Source organism: Alternaria arborescens (genome assembly GCF_004154835.1).
Source record: "Alternaria arborescens strain FERA 675 chromosome Unknown contig_19, whole genome shotgun sequence".
NCBI lineage: Eukaryota > Fungi > Ascomycota > Dothideomycetes > Pleosporales > Pleosporaceae > Alternaria > Alternaria arborescens.
This window is the reverse complement of record NW_021167874.1, coordinates 420,190-438,605: the sequence shown is the minus strand read 5'-3', so window position 1 is coordinate 438,605 and position 18,416 is coordinate 420,190. Positions and strand designations below refer to the sequence as shown.

At 50.9% G+C, this 18,416-nt stretch overlaps 8 protein-coding genes across 8 annotated transcripts; 4 read left to right on the top strand and 4 right to left on the bottom strand.

Annotated features, from left to right (window-relative positions):
• Positions 1 to 247: 247 nt before the first annotated feature.
• On the top strand, positions 248 to 1,034 carry AA0111_g8079 (hypothetical protein; the record flags this gene model as incomplete). The annotated part of the gene is made up of 2 exons (XM_028654486.1): positions 248 to 843; positions 899 to 1,034. 2 exons carry the CDS (start codon positions 248 to 250, stop codon positions 1,032 to 1,034), a joined length of 732 nt encoding a protein of 243 aa, XP_028504317.1.
• A 540-nt stretch (positions 1,035 to 1,574) lies between these two features.
• AA0111_g8078 (hypothetical protein) lies at positions 1,575 to 3,132 on the top strand (the record flags this gene model as incomplete). Its single annotated transcript, XM_028654485.1, has 4 exons — positions 1,575 to 1,718; positions 1,777 to 2,169; positions 2,228 to 2,810; positions 2,858 to 3,132. 4 exons carry the CDS (start codon positions 1,575 to 1,577, stop codon positions 3,130 to 3,132), a joined length of 1,395 nt encoding a protein of 464 aa, XP_028504318.1.
• Positions 3,133 to 3,549: 417 nt separating this feature from the next.
• On the bottom strand, positions 3,550 to 3,794 carry AA0111_g8077 (hypothetical protein; the record flags this gene model as incomplete). Its single annotated transcript, XM_028654484.1, has 2 exons — positions 3,550 to 3,580; positions 3,631 to 3,794. 2 exons carry the CDS (start codon positions 3,792 to 3,794, stop codon positions 3,550 to 3,552), a joined length of 195 nt encoding a protein of 64 aa, XP_028504313.1.
• Positions 3,795 to 5,864: 2,070 nt separating this feature from the next.
• On the top strand, positions 5,865 to 6,749 carry AA0111_g8076 (hypothetical protein; the record flags this gene model as incomplete). Its single annotated transcript, XM_028654483.1, has 2 exons — positions 5,865 to 5,958; positions 6,016 to 6,749. 2 exons carry the CDS (start codon positions 5,865 to 5,867, stop codon positions 6,747 to 6,749), a joined length of 828 nt encoding a protein of 275 aa, XP_028504314.1.
• Positions 6,750 to 6,787: 38 nt separating this feature from the next.
• On the bottom strand, positions 6,788 to 8,533 carry AA0111_g8075 (Aldehyde dehydrogenase; the record flags this gene model as incomplete). Its single annotated transcript, XM_028654482.1, has 5 exons — positions 6,788 to 6,883; positions 6,934 to 7,279; positions 7,330 to 7,919; positions 7,969 to 8,371; positions 8,475 to 8,533. 5 exons carry the CDS (start codon positions 8,531 to 8,533, stop codon positions 6,788 to 6,790), a joined length of 1,494 nt encoding a protein of 497 aa, XP_028504315.1.
• A 1,630-nt stretch (positions 8,534 to 10,163) lies between these two features.
• AA0111_g8074 (hypothetical protein) lies at positions 10,164 to 11,686 on the bottom strand (the record flags this gene model as incomplete). Its single annotated transcript, XM_028654481.1, has 4 exons — positions 10,164 to 10,425; positions 10,477 to 10,718; positions 11,369 to 11,398; positions 11,453 to 11,686. 4 exons carry the CDS (start codon positions 11,684 to 11,686, stop codon positions 10,164 to 10,166), a joined length of 768 nt encoding a protein of 255 aa, XP_028504316.1.
• Positions 11,687 to 12,199: 513 nt separating this feature from the next.
• On the top strand, positions 12,200 to 15,299 carry AA0111_g8073 (E3 ubiquitin-protein ligase; the record flags this gene model as incomplete). The annotated part of the gene is made up of 4 exons (XM_028654480.1): positions 12,200 to 12,214; positions 12,274 to 12,342; positions 12,404 to 13,573; positions 13,623 to 15,299. The coding sequence occupies 4 exons, from the start codon at positions 12,200 to 12,202 to the stop codon at positions 15,297 to 15,299; spliced, it is 2,931 nt and encodes a 976-aa protein (XP_028504310.1).
• A 337-nt stretch (positions 15,300 to 15,636) lies between these two features.
• Positions 15,637 to 16,890, bottom strand: AA0111_g8072 (hypothetical protein; the record flags this gene model as incomplete). Its single annotated transcript, XM_028654479.1, has 2 exons — positions 15,637 to 16,725; positions 16,777 to 16,890. The coding sequence occupies 2 exons, from the start codon at positions 16,888 to 16,890 to the stop codon at positions 15,637 to 15,639; spliced, it is 1,203 nt and encodes a 400-aa protein (XP_028504311.1).
• Positions 16,891 to 18,416: the final 1,526 nt, after the last annotated feature.

Genomic DNA, 18,416 nt, shown 5'->3' with positions numbered 1-18,416 from the left:
GTGAGTAGTCGGTCCCCGCAGTGATGCTGGCCAAGCTTCGAGTGGAGCAGCGCTTATCATGCCCAAAACCTCGCACAGGTATCTCCGATATCGTTGTAGCACACCCCGATGCTTCGTTATAGTTACCCAGATGGTGCATTGTTGACATGCGAGCAGGATCTATTATCAACTCTTACTATCACCCATTTTGAGAAATTCCAAACTCCCGATCGGAAGCCCAATACATTCAACACGCAACACTGTCGCAATGCCCACACCCAATAAGCACGTGGTGTTCGATATTGTTGGCACCTGCGTCTCCTATGATGCAATCTTTGATGCTCTTGACCACCGCTTGGGCGACAAGATGCGTGCCGAAGGCATTAAACCACGACTCTTCGGCTACCTGTGGATCGAAGTCGCCGAAAGAGAGTATACTTGCCTCAGTATGAATGGCCGTTATGTTGGGTTCCGTGACATCTTCAGCAGCCTGTTCTATCGTATGCTATACATGTCCGGTATCGAAGAACCCCATGTGTTCGCTAGCGACGAAGATCTGAAGTACATTCTGGAGCAGTACAAGAAGCTCGAGGCGCGACCTGGTGTAGCAGAATGCTTTCAGATGTTGAGGGATGCTGGGTTCACGGTCTGGGCGTTGACAGCAGGAGATGTGGAGCGTGTTGGAGGCTACTTCACGCACAATGGTATACCCATGCCTAAGGAGAACTTCATCTCGTGCGACACGGCCAAGATCGGTAAACCGGATCCGAAGGTATATCAGATGATGATGGAAAAGCTGGGCAGCGATGAGGAATGGTTTGCCGCTGCGCATAATTGGGATGTAGCGGCTGCCAAAATCCATAGGTAAGTTTCCACAATCAAATCGATGTCTGCTCTACCACAGCTAAACAAACAACAGATTCAAGGCTGCATACTGCACTGTCTGGGAGAAGATTCGCTGCGACAATCTGTTTGGTGAAATGGACGTCACAGCAGATTCTTTCACTGAGATGGCACGCGGAATTATATCTGCGTCCGATGCTAACTCAAGGTAAGCTGGTATTGGTTCGAAGCATAGTAATATGGGAATATGCACCTCGACTAGGTTACTATCACAATATCGAACACCTCATAGTCGTGCCAAGTGATCGTAGAGCAGAAGTATTCGCCCAGAACGCCACTAGATGTTTTTGTGTACTGGATAGGCGCCGACATGCATGATCATTCAAAACAAGCGAGCAAACCCCCTTGTCGATCTGCACTTCGGCAAAGCATGTCCGCTATCGACAACGTCCCACTCTTGTCGGTAAGGATCAACATACGCAGCCAAGAAGGACTGTAGGAGGTTCCACACGCAGGAGACGCTCAGGAAGCGGGGAAGGTGTGCGCGCGGTTTACGCAGCGGCCGTCCCCGTGCTTTGTCAGGCGCATACGTACGTACCGCTGTACTGCTATACCGCTGTCGGAGTAGTACCGTACCACAACTCTCCAACAGCATCCCAGACGATATTGTGGAAAGAATATCACTCTGACTGTTAGTATCATAGAAGTTCAACAACGAGTCTGTCAAGACGGCATAGAATCAGTACCTCAACATGGCAACCGACCGTAAACCGGTCTCAAACCCCGTGCAATCATTTTGGACATCAGAATCTGATCCTAACGATAATCTACGTACCACGGATGATCTCCCTAGTGAAGCAGATATTGTCATAATCGGTGCGGGGTTTGCTGGAGTTGTAAGTGTTCATCACAGACTCCATCCTATACTCATACGTGCTAACCACATTCTACCAGGCTACAGCTTACCATATCCTTACATCATCCTCTCCAGTTGCATCACCATCCGTTCTTATCCTCGATACTCGCAAGATCTGCTCCGGGGCTACAGGTCGCAACGGCGGGCACGTGAAGCCGGATCTCTACTTCAACGTCTCGAAATATGTTTCAACGTACGGCACGAGTGCCGCGGCGGAGGTGGCTTCTTTCGAAGCGGCGAACGTGTCTGCGGTAAAAGACCTCGTTGAGATTGAGGGGCTAGACTGCGACTTCAATCTCACGAGAGCGATTGATGTGTATCTGGATGCTGAGCATGCGAGGCAAACAACTGAGGCGTGGAAGAAGCTAAGGCAAGAGAAGCCAGTTGACTTGAGAGACGTGGCTTACATTCCTGAGAAAGATGCCGAAAGGGTGCGTATGCTTGCTCTCTGTAGGAATATTTGAATCATATCCTAACAGGACTACGAAGATTTCTGGTGTGAAGGGTGCGCATTGTGCCTTCAGCTTCACCGTAGCGCACGTGTGGCCGCGAAAGATGGTGCATCAACTATTAGCGAAGCTACTTGAGCAGGACTACAAGTTGAATGTACAAGCAAACACACCGGTGGCCTCTGTGTCCGAGGTTATTGACGAGACTGGCCGGTGGACGATTCAGACACCACGCGGTGCGATCAAAGCCAGGAAGGTAGTTCACGCCACTAATGGCTACACTAGTCAAGTTCTACCGGCGTACGCACGGAGTATCACGCCGATTCGTGGCGTGTGCAGCCATATCGACAGTCCGCTGAAGCGACAAACGCCACATCTCAATAACACATACAACATCCGTTTTGATTCTCGAAATTACGACTATCTCATTCCCCGAACCGACGGAAGCATTATTGTTGGAGGCGCGAGGCAGCGATTCTGGCATAAACCCGGGCGCTGGTTCAACACGGTGCGCGATGATGAGCTTGTTGATGAAGCCTCATCATACTTTGATGGATACATGCAGCGCTATTTCAGTGGGTGGGAGAAAACGCAAGCCGAAACCAAGAAGGTTTGGACTGGTAGTGAGTTGATAACCCTCTCGCACTTACGCAACTGACATTCTTCACAGTCATGGGCTACAGCTCAGACTTCATGCCCCATATTGGTGCAGTGCCGGAGAAACCGCACCAGTTCATTATTGCTGGGTTCAATGGCCATGGGATGCCGCAGATTCTGTTATCGAGCAAAGGTTTAGCTGGTATGGTGCGAGATGGAGTACCATTCGAGCAGACTGGTCTACCTCGACTATTCGAAACAACAAAGGAGAGGATTGAACGACGCGACAGCCCGCTTGAAGACTCCTTCCGTTCGCTGTGGAAAGAGCATGCTAAGTCGATGCTATAAGGATAAGATCGACGCGATTCGATTACGGCCATGTCTGCTATATTCATCCTCGAAGGGGGCTCTACTTCTGACGTACAGATTGAGCAAGGATTGTGGGAAACTAGAAAAGAGGAATGAGATGATGAATTGCGCTGAAGGGATCAAAGTGGGATTAGGATCTACGGAGCATGGTTTGTGGCTTCTTTGGGGACAATATAGACAGCCTTCTATATGTTTTGGGTAACCTTCATAGTCACAATTACGAAGCGACAAGCATGAACGTATTTGTAAAATTTTAGAATCCGTTGATCCAATTATACCGCTTGTCACCTCTGAGCTTAATATGTACGTAAATGCTCATACTGTGTGTCCAACTAGGTAATTAGAATTGTCTTGTAGGCCAAGCGTTGAAAACTTACCAGTTTCCTTTCACGCTTTCTAACCACTGCAGACGCAGCGATCTCCACTGCTGTAAGCCCTTTAGTAAAGATTGTATCTGAAAACGGTTATGTGACCTACTTATCCGGGTAACGTTCGCAGAATGGGGTACGATTGGGTCCACACCAGCCAGCACATTCACCTGCACTGCTGCAAAAAGGAGGAAGATTCCTTTGTGGAGCAGGCTGAGGAGCAGCTAACGCGAAAGCAGCAAGAGAGAGGAGAGTAACGACGGTGATCTGCATCTTGATGAAGGACAGATGATCAGAGAGGATGTTGCAGTTGATCCGGAAGCATAGATGCTCAGTGTTCCTTATATACCTGGTGATGACACCAGTGACACTCCGTAGGACTCCGCCACTCCGGTGCCGAGAGCCAGTGGTCCATAATTTTTGAAGTTACTCCCGAAGTAAGGCCTGCCAACACTACGTAGATTATGATCTAATGTTTGTAGTTAATGATCTCAATGCAGAGATTCACCGACCGAGAATTCATTAGCTGGTGCTGGTGTCAAGTTCGCCCATGTCAAACAGGTCGGGCAGACTCCCGTAGACGAGTTATGAAAGACGCCGGTTGCGATCTGGGTCAAAAGTAGCCCAAAACAGTGGTATTTGAGCTGGCGAGAATTTACCAGCCTCGTACAATCATCGGAACAGCCTATTGGTGGGAGAAAGATGATCTGCAACGAACTCATTTGACTGTACTATAGTGTTGGTCAAAGCCATGACTTTTTTCTTGGCACGAGTATTCTACGTATGTATCGCTCTTGATAACAAGAGATATATCGAACATGGAGCTGAAAATGAATGGTGGCGCAGACAAGACCATAAAAGTTGACATCTGGGATCGTACCTGGGTAGGTTTTGTATGGAGAAGCGTAGTTACGTTCTATAGGACAAGCGCGTTGTGACCCTAGACAGTCGTTGGTCTTGTGGAAGTAAGCTGGCACAGTGCTAATCGATTGTAACGCGGTGTGGCAATGCGGTCCGATGTAGTGAAGACGGTGTTGTATCCTCGACGGCCCCTTTCGGGCCGTTCCCTGCCGTATTTCGGCAACGACACAATGTCAGTCATGAATATCTGCATTACTGATCAAAGACTATGGCATCCAATGCTCAAGGTGCTCCGTGCGATAGGTTCTGTTTCATCTCCTGCGCTTGACTCGGTCGAAAAAGTCCGACTCCGCATATTGTTGTTAGTTTCAGCCTTTTGTGCCAGCCAAGGAGGTAAAGACTCTTGGCTAAATTGCGTTCGGTAGAAAGCGGCGTCAGCGATGCGTAAGACGTCTTTTATTTCTTCGCCTGTGTGCTTGTGTACTTAACTTCATTCCTCCGACTCTTCAAACCACTTTCTTTCTGCTTGCGGCCTACACCTTCTTTCCTCGCAGTATCTAATTTATAGAGCTCAGTCTTTGAAATCAAAGTAAGGTTAACTTGCTGTTCCCACACTTGGAAAGCGATGCTCGTGAATTCATTTAGGCGCCAACCTTTCCTTCCCAGCTTGATCTCAGGGCAGACCGTATTGTAGTCAATCTCTTTCTGAACACGAAGACTTCCCTCAGAATTTCTGTATGTAGGACGTGGGCTCAGTAGTTTGTCTTTGACTTGAGCCGCTGGGAAGTAGGTGACTGACAATACCTCACCGCGGAAGCTCCTTCCGAATGTCATCCATCGTCCCTCGAACGTTAGTGGCTGCCTAGTTTTAGCCTGCTTGATTAGGTCAATTACTCTAATCTGTAACATCTCGATATGCGCCTTACCATGTTGTCACTCATGACTATTTGGGGCGCACTCAACTTTTTCTAGGATAGACTGCGAGACCCATCTGCAGGTTCGTACTACCGCTCTACTTTGTTTTCTACACCTTTCACACATCGCTGCTGTCATTCGTGTTAGTGCAACTTACATCGACTCCTAACAAGAGAACTTATAAAGAATAACAGTATTGTAGGCTTCTAGGTGTTCTACCTCCATGTACATAGCTCTCGATACGCTTTATTGTAGTAGGAAGAAGTATTTCCCTTCCTCCTCGTAGCAGGTAAGCGAGGACCCGCTTTTCTTCGTTTCTCATTCCTCATCAATAGACCGCAGCGCAGCTGCCTAATCAATGTAGTGAAGGCAGCGCATTAAGGTTACTAACGCGCTCTATGCAGGAACTATCTAGGTTTACTCCTACAACACTCTCTACTAGCAATTACCCTTTAGCAGGTATAAAAGGGTAAGCTGTGCCTATACAAAATGCATGTGACATATACACTAAGGATTTCTTTACATTCGGGCAACAAATTTTCCCTTCAACAACCACAATGTTGCAGTATGGCGTCAGTTATAGTATCGGTGCCACCGGAACTGTACGTGGAGATCCCGCCTATAGTGCTGTATGCTGAGCTCTTCAGCCAACGCGATCAAGGTGAGGACAACCAGCACCAATGTGCATCTTCGAGTACTGACTGAGCATTCCTCGCAGCGACCCCCGGCACACCCGCGAGTAACTTCAACGTGGAAGACCCTGTTTGGCCTACTGACAAGGCCACCGCTACGATGAGGGCTCGAGTGTTATCCGCCTATTTCGGTGTGGTACCGCTTGACATGCAGCATACCGTCGTTAGCATTAGCCAAAACCCTGAGGCCGTGAAGCTTGCAAATCAATTGTGTAAGAAGTTCCGGGTGAATATTCAAACCGAGAGATACGGGCGCGGCTCGTTTATCCAAGAGTTTGTGAAGGGAAAGGTCAGCACACTCGACTTTCGAACACTTGTTACCAACTGGACTCTCGACGCGCGCATTTGTGAGATCGAAGTTGCAGGCGAGACACCGGCTGCCGCAGCGATCCGCAATGCTAAACGTACGGTCTACATGACTGCATTGACTGAGCTCCGACAACTCTGGAGGGATACATATGAACAGGCGTTCCAGTCGGCTTCAGAGAACGTTGGCATTGCTGGGGGACTCAAGAGGAAGCGGTATGAGCGCGCCCGTGACTTGTACCGCGTCATAAAGGATAATCCACCCGCCCCACCGCCAAACATTGGCCAGCTGAGCGCACATGAGCGCGAGCAAGTTAAGGGAGTTCCGTTCGCCTTCCGCGCAAAGCAAGATCGTCTAGTAGGTCGTCCGTCCAACCCATCACATGATTTCATAAGATTGTTGATAATTCTTTACATTCATTTAGATCCTCATGACTACTTGAGCTATACATAGTACTTATGAGATCCTTCGCTAAAAAACCAGCATAGCGCTTAACCGAACAGAACATCGCCAAGACGAATAGACACGGTCTTGGTCTGGATGTAGTTGTCCAGCGCCGCCTCTCCCAACTCGCGCCCAATACCAGACTGTACAAGGTCAGTGTATGTCTCATGCGTTTTAAATAGGGAGCTCTTACCTCCTTGTACCCTCCGAAGGGAAGCTGCCAGTGAAGAGTGTTGTAGGAGTTGACCCAGACAGTTCCTGCACGGAGCGCGTTGGCAACTTCGATGGCAGTGGTGAGGTTGGATGTGTGTACAGCGGCAGCAAGACCGTATGTGGTGTTGTTGCCAATCTTGATGACGTCGGCCTTTGTCTTGAACTTGGAGATTGTGCAGACGGGGCCGAAGATCTCTTCTTGCTGAATCTTCATGTCCTCGGTTACGTTGGAGAAGATTGTGGGCTCGATGAAGTAACCCTTGTCACCCTTACGGTTGCCACCAGTCTCGATGGTCGCGCCAGACTTCTTGCCCTCCTCGATGTAGCTGGATTAGAAGTTAGCAACGATATTTTACACGGAGGTGGTAATGCTTACCCCATGATACGGTCGAACTGGAGCTGCGAGACTTGAGGACCCTGGAAGGTGTCCGCGGCGAATGGGTCACCAACAGCGTTCTGAGCAGCCCGCTCCTTGAAGCGCTGGATGAACTTGTCGTAGATCTCTTCTTGGACGTAGATACGCGAACCAGCACAACAAGCCTGTCCGTGGTTGAAGTAAATACCAAAGTTGACCCAGTGGATAGCCTCGTCAAGATCTGCGTCGGCGAAGACAATGTTGGGGCTCTTGCCTCCGAGCTCAAGAGTGACCTTCTTCAAGTTGGAGCCAGCGGCAGACTTCATGATTTGACGGCCGACAACGGTTGAACCAGTAAAGGCAATCTTGTCAATGTCCATGTGAGCGGACATGGCAGCACCGGCGATCTTTCCGAAACCAGTGATGACGTTGATGACACCTGGTGGGAAACCGGCCTCCTGGATCAGCTTGCAGGCAATGTATGCGGAGAGAGGTGTCTGCTCAGCAGTCTTCAGGACGACGGTGTTACCAGTGGCGATGGCAGGACCAATCTTCCATGACCACATGAGAATAGGGAAGTTCCATGGGATGATCTGACCGCAAACACCAATCTGAGAGCGTTAGCTATGAGGCCTGAATGTTGAGAGAAAATTCACTAACAGGCTCCTTGCGGATGTAGTTGAAGCTGTCGGGTGCTGTGTCGACGACCTTGCCCTCAATCTTGTCGGCCCATCCTCCGTAGTACCTCAGGCAACCAGCGGCGGCGGGAACATCGACGTTCTTGGCCATGCTGAAGGCCTTGCCGTTGTCGAGAGCCTCGACAGCAGCAATGAGGTCGGCATTCTTCTCGAACAGATCGGCAAGCTTGTTAAGCAGCTTTCCCCTGTTCTCTGGTGTCTCCTTTCGCCATGGGCCGTTGAAGGCTTTGCGGGCGGCAGCAACAGCAATGTCAACATCCTTCTCGGTGGCCTCCTGAACACTGCAGATGACCTCCTCAGTGGAGGGGTTGATAACATCAAAGGTCTTGCCGTCAACAGCCTTTACGAACTCATTGTTGATGAAGCTGGTCGAGCTGTTAGTGCTGGCACGTATGACAGGCAATACCGAAGCATTGCCCTACCTCCGAAGGCTATCGGAGGCCATTGGGGGCCTGATATTCAACTTACAGTCCGGTGGGCTGCTCGAACTCGCCCGTCTGAGGGGTTGAGAGCTTTACAGATGTCATAGCTGTGAAAACAAATTGGGGTATATGAAGAGAACAGAGAGGTGAAGTGTGTGAGGGGTAGAGGCATAGGCAAAACTTAAGTACTTTCAGGAGCTCCGCATGACGACACTAGGGAGTATCTCCACTTGACAAAGGGACAGCAACACGATCGCCCAGACAGCCTCGGCCATCAGGAGCCCGTCTCGAGAATGCTCTGTAGCCTATTGCGTGTCTGGTAGATGCATGGCCGGGTGGCGCTTGACGCAACGGCGGAAGCTCCTGCCCCGCTCTTGCAACCAGTGGTAAGCTACCCCTCCCCCGCAGTTCTCCTCTGAGAGTCGCTGAAGCCGCACCTAACCTAGCTACACGCGGTACTCGATCCTCCAATTTGGAATAGACACCTATTGGCAGCTCATGCGCATCCGCAAAAAGCTCGCGGATCTCCACCTACGTCGCGTGGCCGTCTCTATACAGCGTATTTTCAGCTGCATAACTCATGTACTAACCTCGGAGCTCTAGACACGTACCAAGTCAAACATACCCACCATCGGAGCCACAGCGCTAAATCCGAAGTGGCAGCCCTATAACCCATATCGTCGCACCCCGAGCAAGCTCGGCCCGTTTTAAAGCGAGCACCCGTGTGTCAACGGTCACCTCTAATCCATTCACCGAGCTAGAATATCTGCTCTATGTCTGTTGGCAATGTGTTTAGTATTCAGAAGTTCCAGCTCTTCCGATGCGTAAGCAGTGTCGGATGAATGCTCCTTTCACCCAGCCATATCCTAGTCGGAGGCTAAGATAGCCGCGGGCCTCCACCTTACCTAGTGGGTCGCGGGGAAAGTGCGACAAAATTTGAACTAATTATATTTGGCGTGATACTTTCGCACGAAAGGGTACTGCGGCGCGAATAGGAGCGCTTCACGGGCGAAGACATTGTAAACCGGAAGGCAATACAACACACATGAACAGATGATGGTGTGATGTGTGTGCCTGGAACGACCCGACATGTCAGCCACGAGTGTGATTCATATCCTGTGTTGTTGAGGAGTCGTCCAGACGTGAGAGCACGGAGCAATTCCGCTGTACATGGCCGACTTTTCCAGCAAGCATTCCTAAGCTCTCGCAGATCTACTATAAGATCTTCTCTTTCAAGTATGTCAATGCTCACCTTGCGTCCACGTGGGATTGATTGATGCCACGTCTCGACTACAAACTGGGTGGGTACAACTGCTTATCAGTTCGGCATATGTGCCGATCATCGGCATCAGATTCGTGTCCCATTCGTCCTGAAACTCATCGTAGCCGTGAACATGCAAACAGAGTCAAGCGCGGTTCTGATGAAGAGATTTCACAGGGGGAAGTCAACAGGGTGAGAAGTCTTGATCATGTTCCCGAAGCCATAGCCTTTCTTGATTGAAGCTAACTCGAAGCTCACGTCGCAATTTAGGAGCCGTACATGAACGTCCATGAGTAATGTACAAAAGTCAAATCGTGTCCAGTGCTGACCAGCTGTTTCCGAAAAGATGACGCCTCCAAGAAAAGAAAAATTGAAAGCAGACCGACTGGCAAAAAAAGCCGTACCGATTTCGTTGATGCTCGATTAAACCATGAAAACTGAAGTGAATGGAGGACGTCTCAAAGCGGATGGAGCTCAGAGCATCTCATCATCCATGGCAGTGTCACCGCCGGCGGTGATCTGAGCGACTTCAGCAGTACCAGCGGCGGCATTGGTCTCGCCACCAGGGAAGTAGTCGGCCATCTCAGCATCGAGCTCCTCAACGGTCTTCTTCTTGGGACGGGCCTCGCGACCTCCACGGCCCTTGCCCTTGCCACGAGTTTGACCACGTCCACGTGTGGCACCGGGAGCTGCCTTCTCGGCGGTGGCGGGCTTTGGCTTGTCCTTCTTTGGTTGGCTGTAACCTGATTAGTTGCTGATACCAAGACACTAGGATGATAATACGTACGTTACACGGTCGGCAAGCGAAGCCGGGCGGGTAGTGGCAGGGATAGCGGCAGCGCTGACGAGCATCTCGACGCGGACGGGGCGTCCATCGATCTTGACACCATCAAGAGCGGCTGTGGCCTTGGCGGCCTGGTCGTGCTTGTTGAAGATGATGGTAGCGCTACCCACGCTGCGACCCTGGGCATCGTACTGGAGAAGAACCTTCTTGGGGCGACCTACACCAACAGCTGAAACAAAGTAGTCCTATAAGGCGTATTAGTCGTCGTACCAGGGGTTAAACATTTGCGCAAATGGATCATCATTGACAAGGACGTTTGACAAGGAGGTTCCGGCGTCGGCGGTGGGTATTCGTCGATTCCATATTACACGGTCAAAAGATAACGCTCGAAAAGCGGGTGTCCTGGTCAAAATACAGTGAACACAAGGTTCAGTGAGACGAAGCATACTCAGAGCGAGAGCAGTTGTTGCGAGTAACGTGTTGTAACGCTGCGAACCAGTCTTGTGATGTCTGCCCACCCGTGTGAAAGCCATACGGCTATTCGTAACTGGATCTGGATTCGCGTCTCGCTGCTCTTTTGATCGCCTGGAGTTGCTGCAGGGCTACCAGGAATATGTCACTGGTGCGCTGTCGTCTTTGCTTGCACTTGATAAGTGTAGCATGTGACCAGAATCACCCACTTTCGTCGCTGCGGTACCCTGGAGTGTTCGCATGCTGCTAGTCTTCTACCGGTCTTGTGTGCCCAACACAGATCTCGGCGTGACTTTGGGCAAGCTATGGCTCAACATCCATACCGGTTGTGGAGTGGAAAGGCTCGGTTCGTCGGATCGAAATCGTTCATGCTTGCAAAAGCGAAGCTGCAGTAGGTTCAAAGACCTGCATCGGTCTTACATACCTGGAGTTGGGCATTGTCAATGTCCCGTGGCTGCAATATGTTAGTTGTGTTCGTGTTCGTGTGCGAGTGCTGTGTTTGGCTTACCAAGTTGGATACCATGATCTTGGTCTCACCGCCGAGGGAGGCGGCGGGTGCGGTGGGGGCGGCCTTGGGCTGCCTGCCCTGCTGCTTGGTCGACTTGGAAACACCGCCTACAGGTGCGGCAGTGGTGGCAGGTCGTCCAGTGCCGGTAGACTTGCGACCGCTGCGGCCACGGCGAGAGGTCTTGGAGGCCTTGAGGATGTCGTCGAGGCTCTGCTCCATCTTGTTTGAAGACATGTTGATGAGTGGTTGAGGGATGGTGATACTTGGTTGAGCGGGCGTTGATGAATTTGCGCGCTGGTGTCGAGAGGGCGACGTGAGCAGATAAAGTAGCGACGGCTAAAAGTCTCTTTGATGGAGGAGCGACTGAACCGATGCAAGGCTGCGAGGACAAAGGGGCGCGTTTGATGACAAGGCGCGTCGCAGAAGTGAGACTCGCTGAATGGGGAGTCAAAGTGGGCTTGCGCGAAAGTAGAGAGTGTAGCGCTGGTTGTGGTAACTGCTGCTGATGAAGGGCAGATGGGTGGAGTATTATATGAAGAGGAGTGTGATGGTAAGATGAGGAAAAGGGAGAGCGCGAGGCAGCAGGACAAGAGAGGGTCGCGCCAAGCCCTGACACTGCCACGCATGCTTGGTGAGTGCTGATTGGCAAGGGTGCACGGTCGCACTTGCCCGCAGCTTCCATGGGTGTCGCGAGTGACGATAGCTCCTGCCATTCAGGCAACGGGCGACGATGGAGCGATAGCAAGTATGGCAGTCACTCCGGTGAGTATTGGCTCATTCACCCTCCGCTTGACGCCATGGCGAGACTAATGCGCGAACAGTGGCAGTTCAAGTTCTTTGACGTCTCGCAAGTCAAGCTCCCCGACGACGAGAGCTCCTTCCTGTCCGAGGTATGACGATGCCCTCCACACACACCTATACCTAGCCATCCAGTCTTATAAACATCAACAGATCGGGAATATCACGTGCATTACATCTGGATCTGAAAGCATATTTCTAGGCAGCGCAGATGGCATTGTTCGCATCGTGTCGCAAGCCTTCAAGGTTGTGCGCTCGTTCAAGGCCCATGATGCAGGCGCAATTACGCACATGAAGCAGGTCGAGGGCACTTCTCTTCTCGTCACCATAGCCGAAGATCTCTCTGGAGAGCCGGTGCTGAAAGTATGGGCTCTGGACAAGCTGGAGAAGAAGACAGGCATCCCGCGGTGTCAGAGCACTCTCACCGTCCACAATGGTCGCAAGCAGTTCCCCATATCCGCTTTCGCCGCACTCGACGACCTTTCGCAACTTGCCGTCGGATTCGCAAACGGTGCCGTCACTGTTGTCCGAGGCGATCTCATACATGACCGCGGCGCTCGGCAACGGACGGTATTCGAATCGGAGGAACCCATCACTGGCATAGAGTTCAGAGAAGGGAGCATCACAACCTTGTACATCGCGACAACCGGACGGATTATGACACTAGTGATATCTGGAAGGGGTCAAGGACAGCCTGCAAAGTCTCTTGACGAGTATGGCTGTGGTGTGGGTTGCATGGCTGTGGATAAGGCATCGCGCGATGTCGTGGTCGCGCGAAGTGATGCCATATACTACTATGGCCAACACGGTCGCGGGCCGCCGTACACATACGAGGGCGAGAAGAAGATGATCTCCGTATTCAAGGATTACGTTGCGATAGTCGCGCCTCCTAAATCGAATGCGATGCCCCGGTCGAACCCTCTCCGTACCTTTGGCATCGGTGCCGCTGACGATGTTTTCAATACATCGAGCTTCACCCTGCTCAACACAGAGTTGAGGTTTGTCGCACATCAGGAGCAACTGACTTCGCAAGTGAAGGCTGTTATTTCCGAATGGGGTGACCTGTTCGTCTTCACACTTGACGGTAAAATCTTCAGATACCATGAGAAGCCCTTTGCTCAAAAACTGGACATACTGTACCAGCGTAATCTATACGTCTTGGCCATCAACCTGGCTCAGAAGGCCGGACTAGATTCGTCACAACAAAACATCATCCTCCGGAAGTTTGGCGACTACCTATATTCCAAACAAGATTATGATACTGCTATGCAGCAATACCTGAAGGCTATCGACAACACCGAACCATCTCAGGTCATCCGGAAGGTATGTCATGGTTGATCCTCAACAAGATTCATGTTAATGTCTCGTCTAGTTTCTTGATACGCAACGGATACACAACCTGATAGAGTATCTTGAGGAGCTCCACGATCATCACAAAGCAACATCAGACCACACAACTCTCCTATTGAACTGTTACGCCAAGCTAAAGGATGTAGAGAAGCTGGAAGAGTTCATCAAGTCACCAGACGATCTGAAGTTTGACCTTGATACCGCTATCTTGATGTGTCGCCAGGGGGGCTACTACGACCAAGCGGCATTCCTTGCTCGAAAACACGGTGAACACGAGCTGGTCGTGGATGTACTCATTGAAGATTCAAAACGGTACGCGGAAGCCCTAGCCTACGTATGGCGATTGGAGCCGGAGGTAGCCTACTTTAACCTCATGAAATACGCGACGATACTGTTGCAGCACATCCCCAAGGACACAACGCAGCTTTTCATCGACTATTACACCGGAAACTTCCGACCCAAGAAGGATGCTATAGTCATACCGAACGCGCCTGCATCAGGAGGAGGCGGTGGTATGAGTATGGGCCTAGGAGTTGCATCGAGCGCTGTGCAAAACCTCGCTGCACTACTTCCTCTGCCATACATGAACACCAACGCGTTGGCATCGCCTCCCAGTGGTGAACAGAAGAGCACCATGAGCCAAGCTCAGATCATTGAAACGACCACCGATGAGCCCGCGCCAGAATATAAGGTACCGAAACCGCGAACTGCATTCTCCGCATTTGTCGATCATCCGCAGGAGTTTATAGTCTTCCTCGAGGCGTGTATCGCATCCAATGACCTACGCGAAGACGACAAAGTCGATCTTTACACAACGTTGTTTGAGATGTACCTCCACACTGCATCGTCGAAGAAGGATGGTGAGCGACAAGAGTGGGAGAACAAAGCCAAGAAGCTCGTCGAAGGCAAGGACATACCAATAGATACATCCAACGTCCTGCTATTATCTCATCTTTCCAATTTTCGCGATGGTGCCATCCTCGTCCGCGAACAACAAGGACTACACTTTGACATATTCCGGTCCTACACTGCCGCAAACGACACCCAAGGTGCTATCCGCGCTCTCCGCAAATACGGCCCAGAGGAACCAGCACTTTACCCTGCAGCTCTCGCCTACTTCACTTCCACCCCTGAGATCCTTGCGGAAGCTGGCGACGAACTCGATGCAGTCCTCAAGAAGATCGACGAAGACGGTCTCATGGCTCCCCTCCAGGTAATCCAGACCCTCTCCACCAACGGCGTCGCAACAATGGGCATGATAAAAGCCTACCTCAGCACCACCATCGAGCGCGAACGCGCAGAAATCGCCGCCAACCGCCGTAATATCGAAACCTTCCGCTCCGACACCACTGCCAAAAAGCACGAGCTCGAGAACCTGAACACCAAGCCTGCCGTGTTCCAAAACTCGCGCTGTCAGGTCTGCATGAAGAGTCTGGAGTTACCTGTTGTGCACTTTTTGTGTAAGCATAGCTATCATCAGAGTTGTCTGAGTACCGATGAGGATGTGCATGATGCGGAGGTCGAGTGTCCAATCTGCAGCTCGAACAACGCGACGGTCAAGGCTATTCGTAGGGCGCAGATTGAGAGCGCGGAGAGGCACGATCTTTTCCAGGACGCGCTCAAGAGAGGCAAGGACGGTTTTGCGGTTATCAGTGAGTGGTTTGGTAGAGGTGTTATGGGTGTGGGTGGTTCGGACTAGGCGACTTGCAACTATAGCGAACGACGATTATACATGAGACGGATGGAAGATATGATAATTTGCTTGATGAAGTCGTAAAGATCATGCTTTTGTTTCCCCCTGAGATCCTTCCATCCACTGGCGCCTTGGGCATTCCTGAAAACACCTCACGAGTTATCAATCCCCCTGTAACTCCCCAGCGGTATCCGTATGGATTATAAAAGCAGCAGCAAGATAACGTTCGATTCTGGGAAGCACAGGAGTTACAAGCTGTTAAACAATCTTTGTAAGTAACAGCTTATCAGCTAGTGTCTGAAGGTAACAAATATTCTGCTAGTATAGTACATTAGTCTTTACACTACTCTAATCCTAAGAATGACCAGCTCTCTGGTTGTAAATTGAATGGCCAGTCCTCGAGTAGCTCAGATGGGAGCTGGAATTCGCCCATCCAACCGTGTAGGAACTCGCCTTCAGCCACCCTACCTCCTTCTTCCACTTCCGTTGATTGCGCGCCACCTTCTTGGCTACCAGCTCGACCTGTATCTATGCCCACATTTCTGTCTAAACGCGGTTGCTGCTGCTGAACTAAGGAGTCCACAGACGAACCATGATTTGACTGCAGCGGCGTGTAAGATCTCCCCACTGACCAGCACTGAGCACGCATATACTCGTCTATACGCTCTACCTGTGCGCGCAAGCCCTTACTAATATCGGTCGCACGAGACAATCCGCTTTCGAGGCTCTCGAGCAAATCTGCAATAGATAGCAACATGCTCCTGACCCTGTGATATGCAGCCTCAGAGAGCGGGGCTTCCATGACAGAGCCGAGGATTGTGCCTATGCCTGCGAGGTGATAGATGAGAGGAGTACTAATTCCGCGAAGGTAAGCGGTGGGAATAGTCTGGAAAACAGCAAGGAGCTCCGCCGCAACGTTGCATTTGAGCTGCACGTCCGGGGGTTGCCGATGGTCATCGTCAATGCTGAGAAAGAGCATACGTAACAACAACAATGTCGCCTGAATATTCGCAGCCTGGAAGCCAAAGATGTCGCGAAGAGGATTTCCTGTAGGTGGTGCAAATATCTTGAAATTGGACGGCAGGTCGTGGTAACGCTCAGTTATAGACGCTAGCACGGCGGCGGAGGAATGGGAAGACAGCAACGTAGGCAAACCGAATATGGCGGCGACGTCAATACGGTTGTCGATGAGGGCGGCGGGTTTTCGTAGCTGGCTGTAGGCATGCTCCAGCGTGAGATAAAGGTCAGTCGTAAAATTCCAACCTCGCAGCCACGAGATCGTGGGTTTTGGAGATGGCAACGTGGCGAGGGGTGTAATGAGTTCGTCTTCGACTTCTGTCGGATAGTGAACTCGAGCGTTAGCCCCGTATGCGTGGACGCTACCGTTCCACACGATGGAGATGAAAACGTCAAGGGTGTAGGTTGACCAATACTACGATAGAGGTCAGCGGATATGACTGCTTGGGTTAGAGATGAGATATACCAAGCGTCGCCTTTCCTCAACTTCAATGTTCGTTATGTTCTTCGGCCAATACGCCTCGTCATGGAACTTATGAATTCCAACCAGAGTGAAATAATGTCCTAAGTATAGCTGCATGGCTTCAATATCCCCATATTGGATACTGGTAATGGACAACAGCGCGCAGGCCCGCATGTAATCAAGCTCTCGAGCCGCTGTAAGGTCTTTAGGCAAATGATCTTTCACTGCTTTGAAGAATGTCTCAGACGGAACAGTTTCCATATATGAGGCGTTCTTGTTCGACTCGAATAACGCACCATCTCTCCCTCGAGCTGACGCCAAAGCACATACTGCCATAAGTGAGGTGAAAAAGCCATGATTCTTCAAGTAGTCTTGGTCGCGTACCTTCTTTAGCAACGTAGGTTGATGGAAGAGCGGAAATCTCGAAGTTCGACTTAGCACAATTTGCACAACAAAAGGTCAAATGAAGAAGTTGAAACGGACTGGGAGGTGATCTCCTGCCGTTCCGGTAGCAAGAAAGTGTGATACTCTTACTGAGAAACGGACGGCGGGTGCTACTCACATTGGATAAACGACCCGGAAGTACACATCAACCAGATACTCAATCGTTCCTGCGCTCGCAGCTGCGAACGCTCTCCACGCCGTCTCTGGCCACTCCTCGGATAGGTCTTCGCCTCTACCAACCAGATTCTGTCCCTTAAACGTCGCGAACCCACTATTTGTCTTCCTTGATGATGCCATCGCGTTGCTCCTGGACGCACCTGCTATAGTCGCTGCACCGGCTGGCTGCACGACAGGTTGTGGCAATGCTAAACTCAGTTGCTGAGGCTCGTCATGATTCTGGTCATGGTGTTGCTGTTGATCCCGAGATCCAATGTCAGCAGCTAGAGATGACCCAGGTTCACTGGAGAGGAGGTGGCCAGATGCGCGTCCGCGCCTCAGCGGGCGGTTGTAGGTGCAGGCCACGTCGAAGTCATAGCAGTTCTGGCAGCTTTGGGAGCCGGTTGCACTGGGGCGACATCTGATGCTGCGCTTGTGGCAGAAATCACCTTGAAAGTTTGCTCGTTAGCCAAGGTACGAGAGCATGTAGAGGAATGTGTGAGGAGCGCATGCATCGCGACACGGTGCTATGTGGGTTCCAGGTGAGGAAGGGATCAAAATCGAGGCGCAGACGAAAGAGTTGATGTAAAACCTTGCTTGAACGATTGGAGAGCATGGCGACCCCGGTGTCTGCGAGATACTTGTGTCGCTGATTCGGGAGCAGAGAGTAAGACAGGTACAACTTGGGATGGTTATTCCCTCATCCACCGTCACACGCGTCGATGTTGGAGAACAGCCACATTATACGCAGACAACAAAATTAAAAGGAGCATGTGTACATGCGCGGTGCAAGAGTTCAACACGTACAGGCTCTACTTGCTCGTAGGAGTTTTTTCGGACGAGGCTCGTCCACCGACATGGATATCAAACCTTTCTTGAAGGAGCTTATCGGACTTCAGCTTATACACTGATGACGGACGACTGGTCGAGGAAATGAGTAAGACAGTGGTTGATTAGGTAATGGAAGAACGTGGTTGTTGAAGTTCTGGATGGGAATAAGGGCTAGCGGGCTAGCATGCCGAGGTCTACCTGTTCACTCAGTG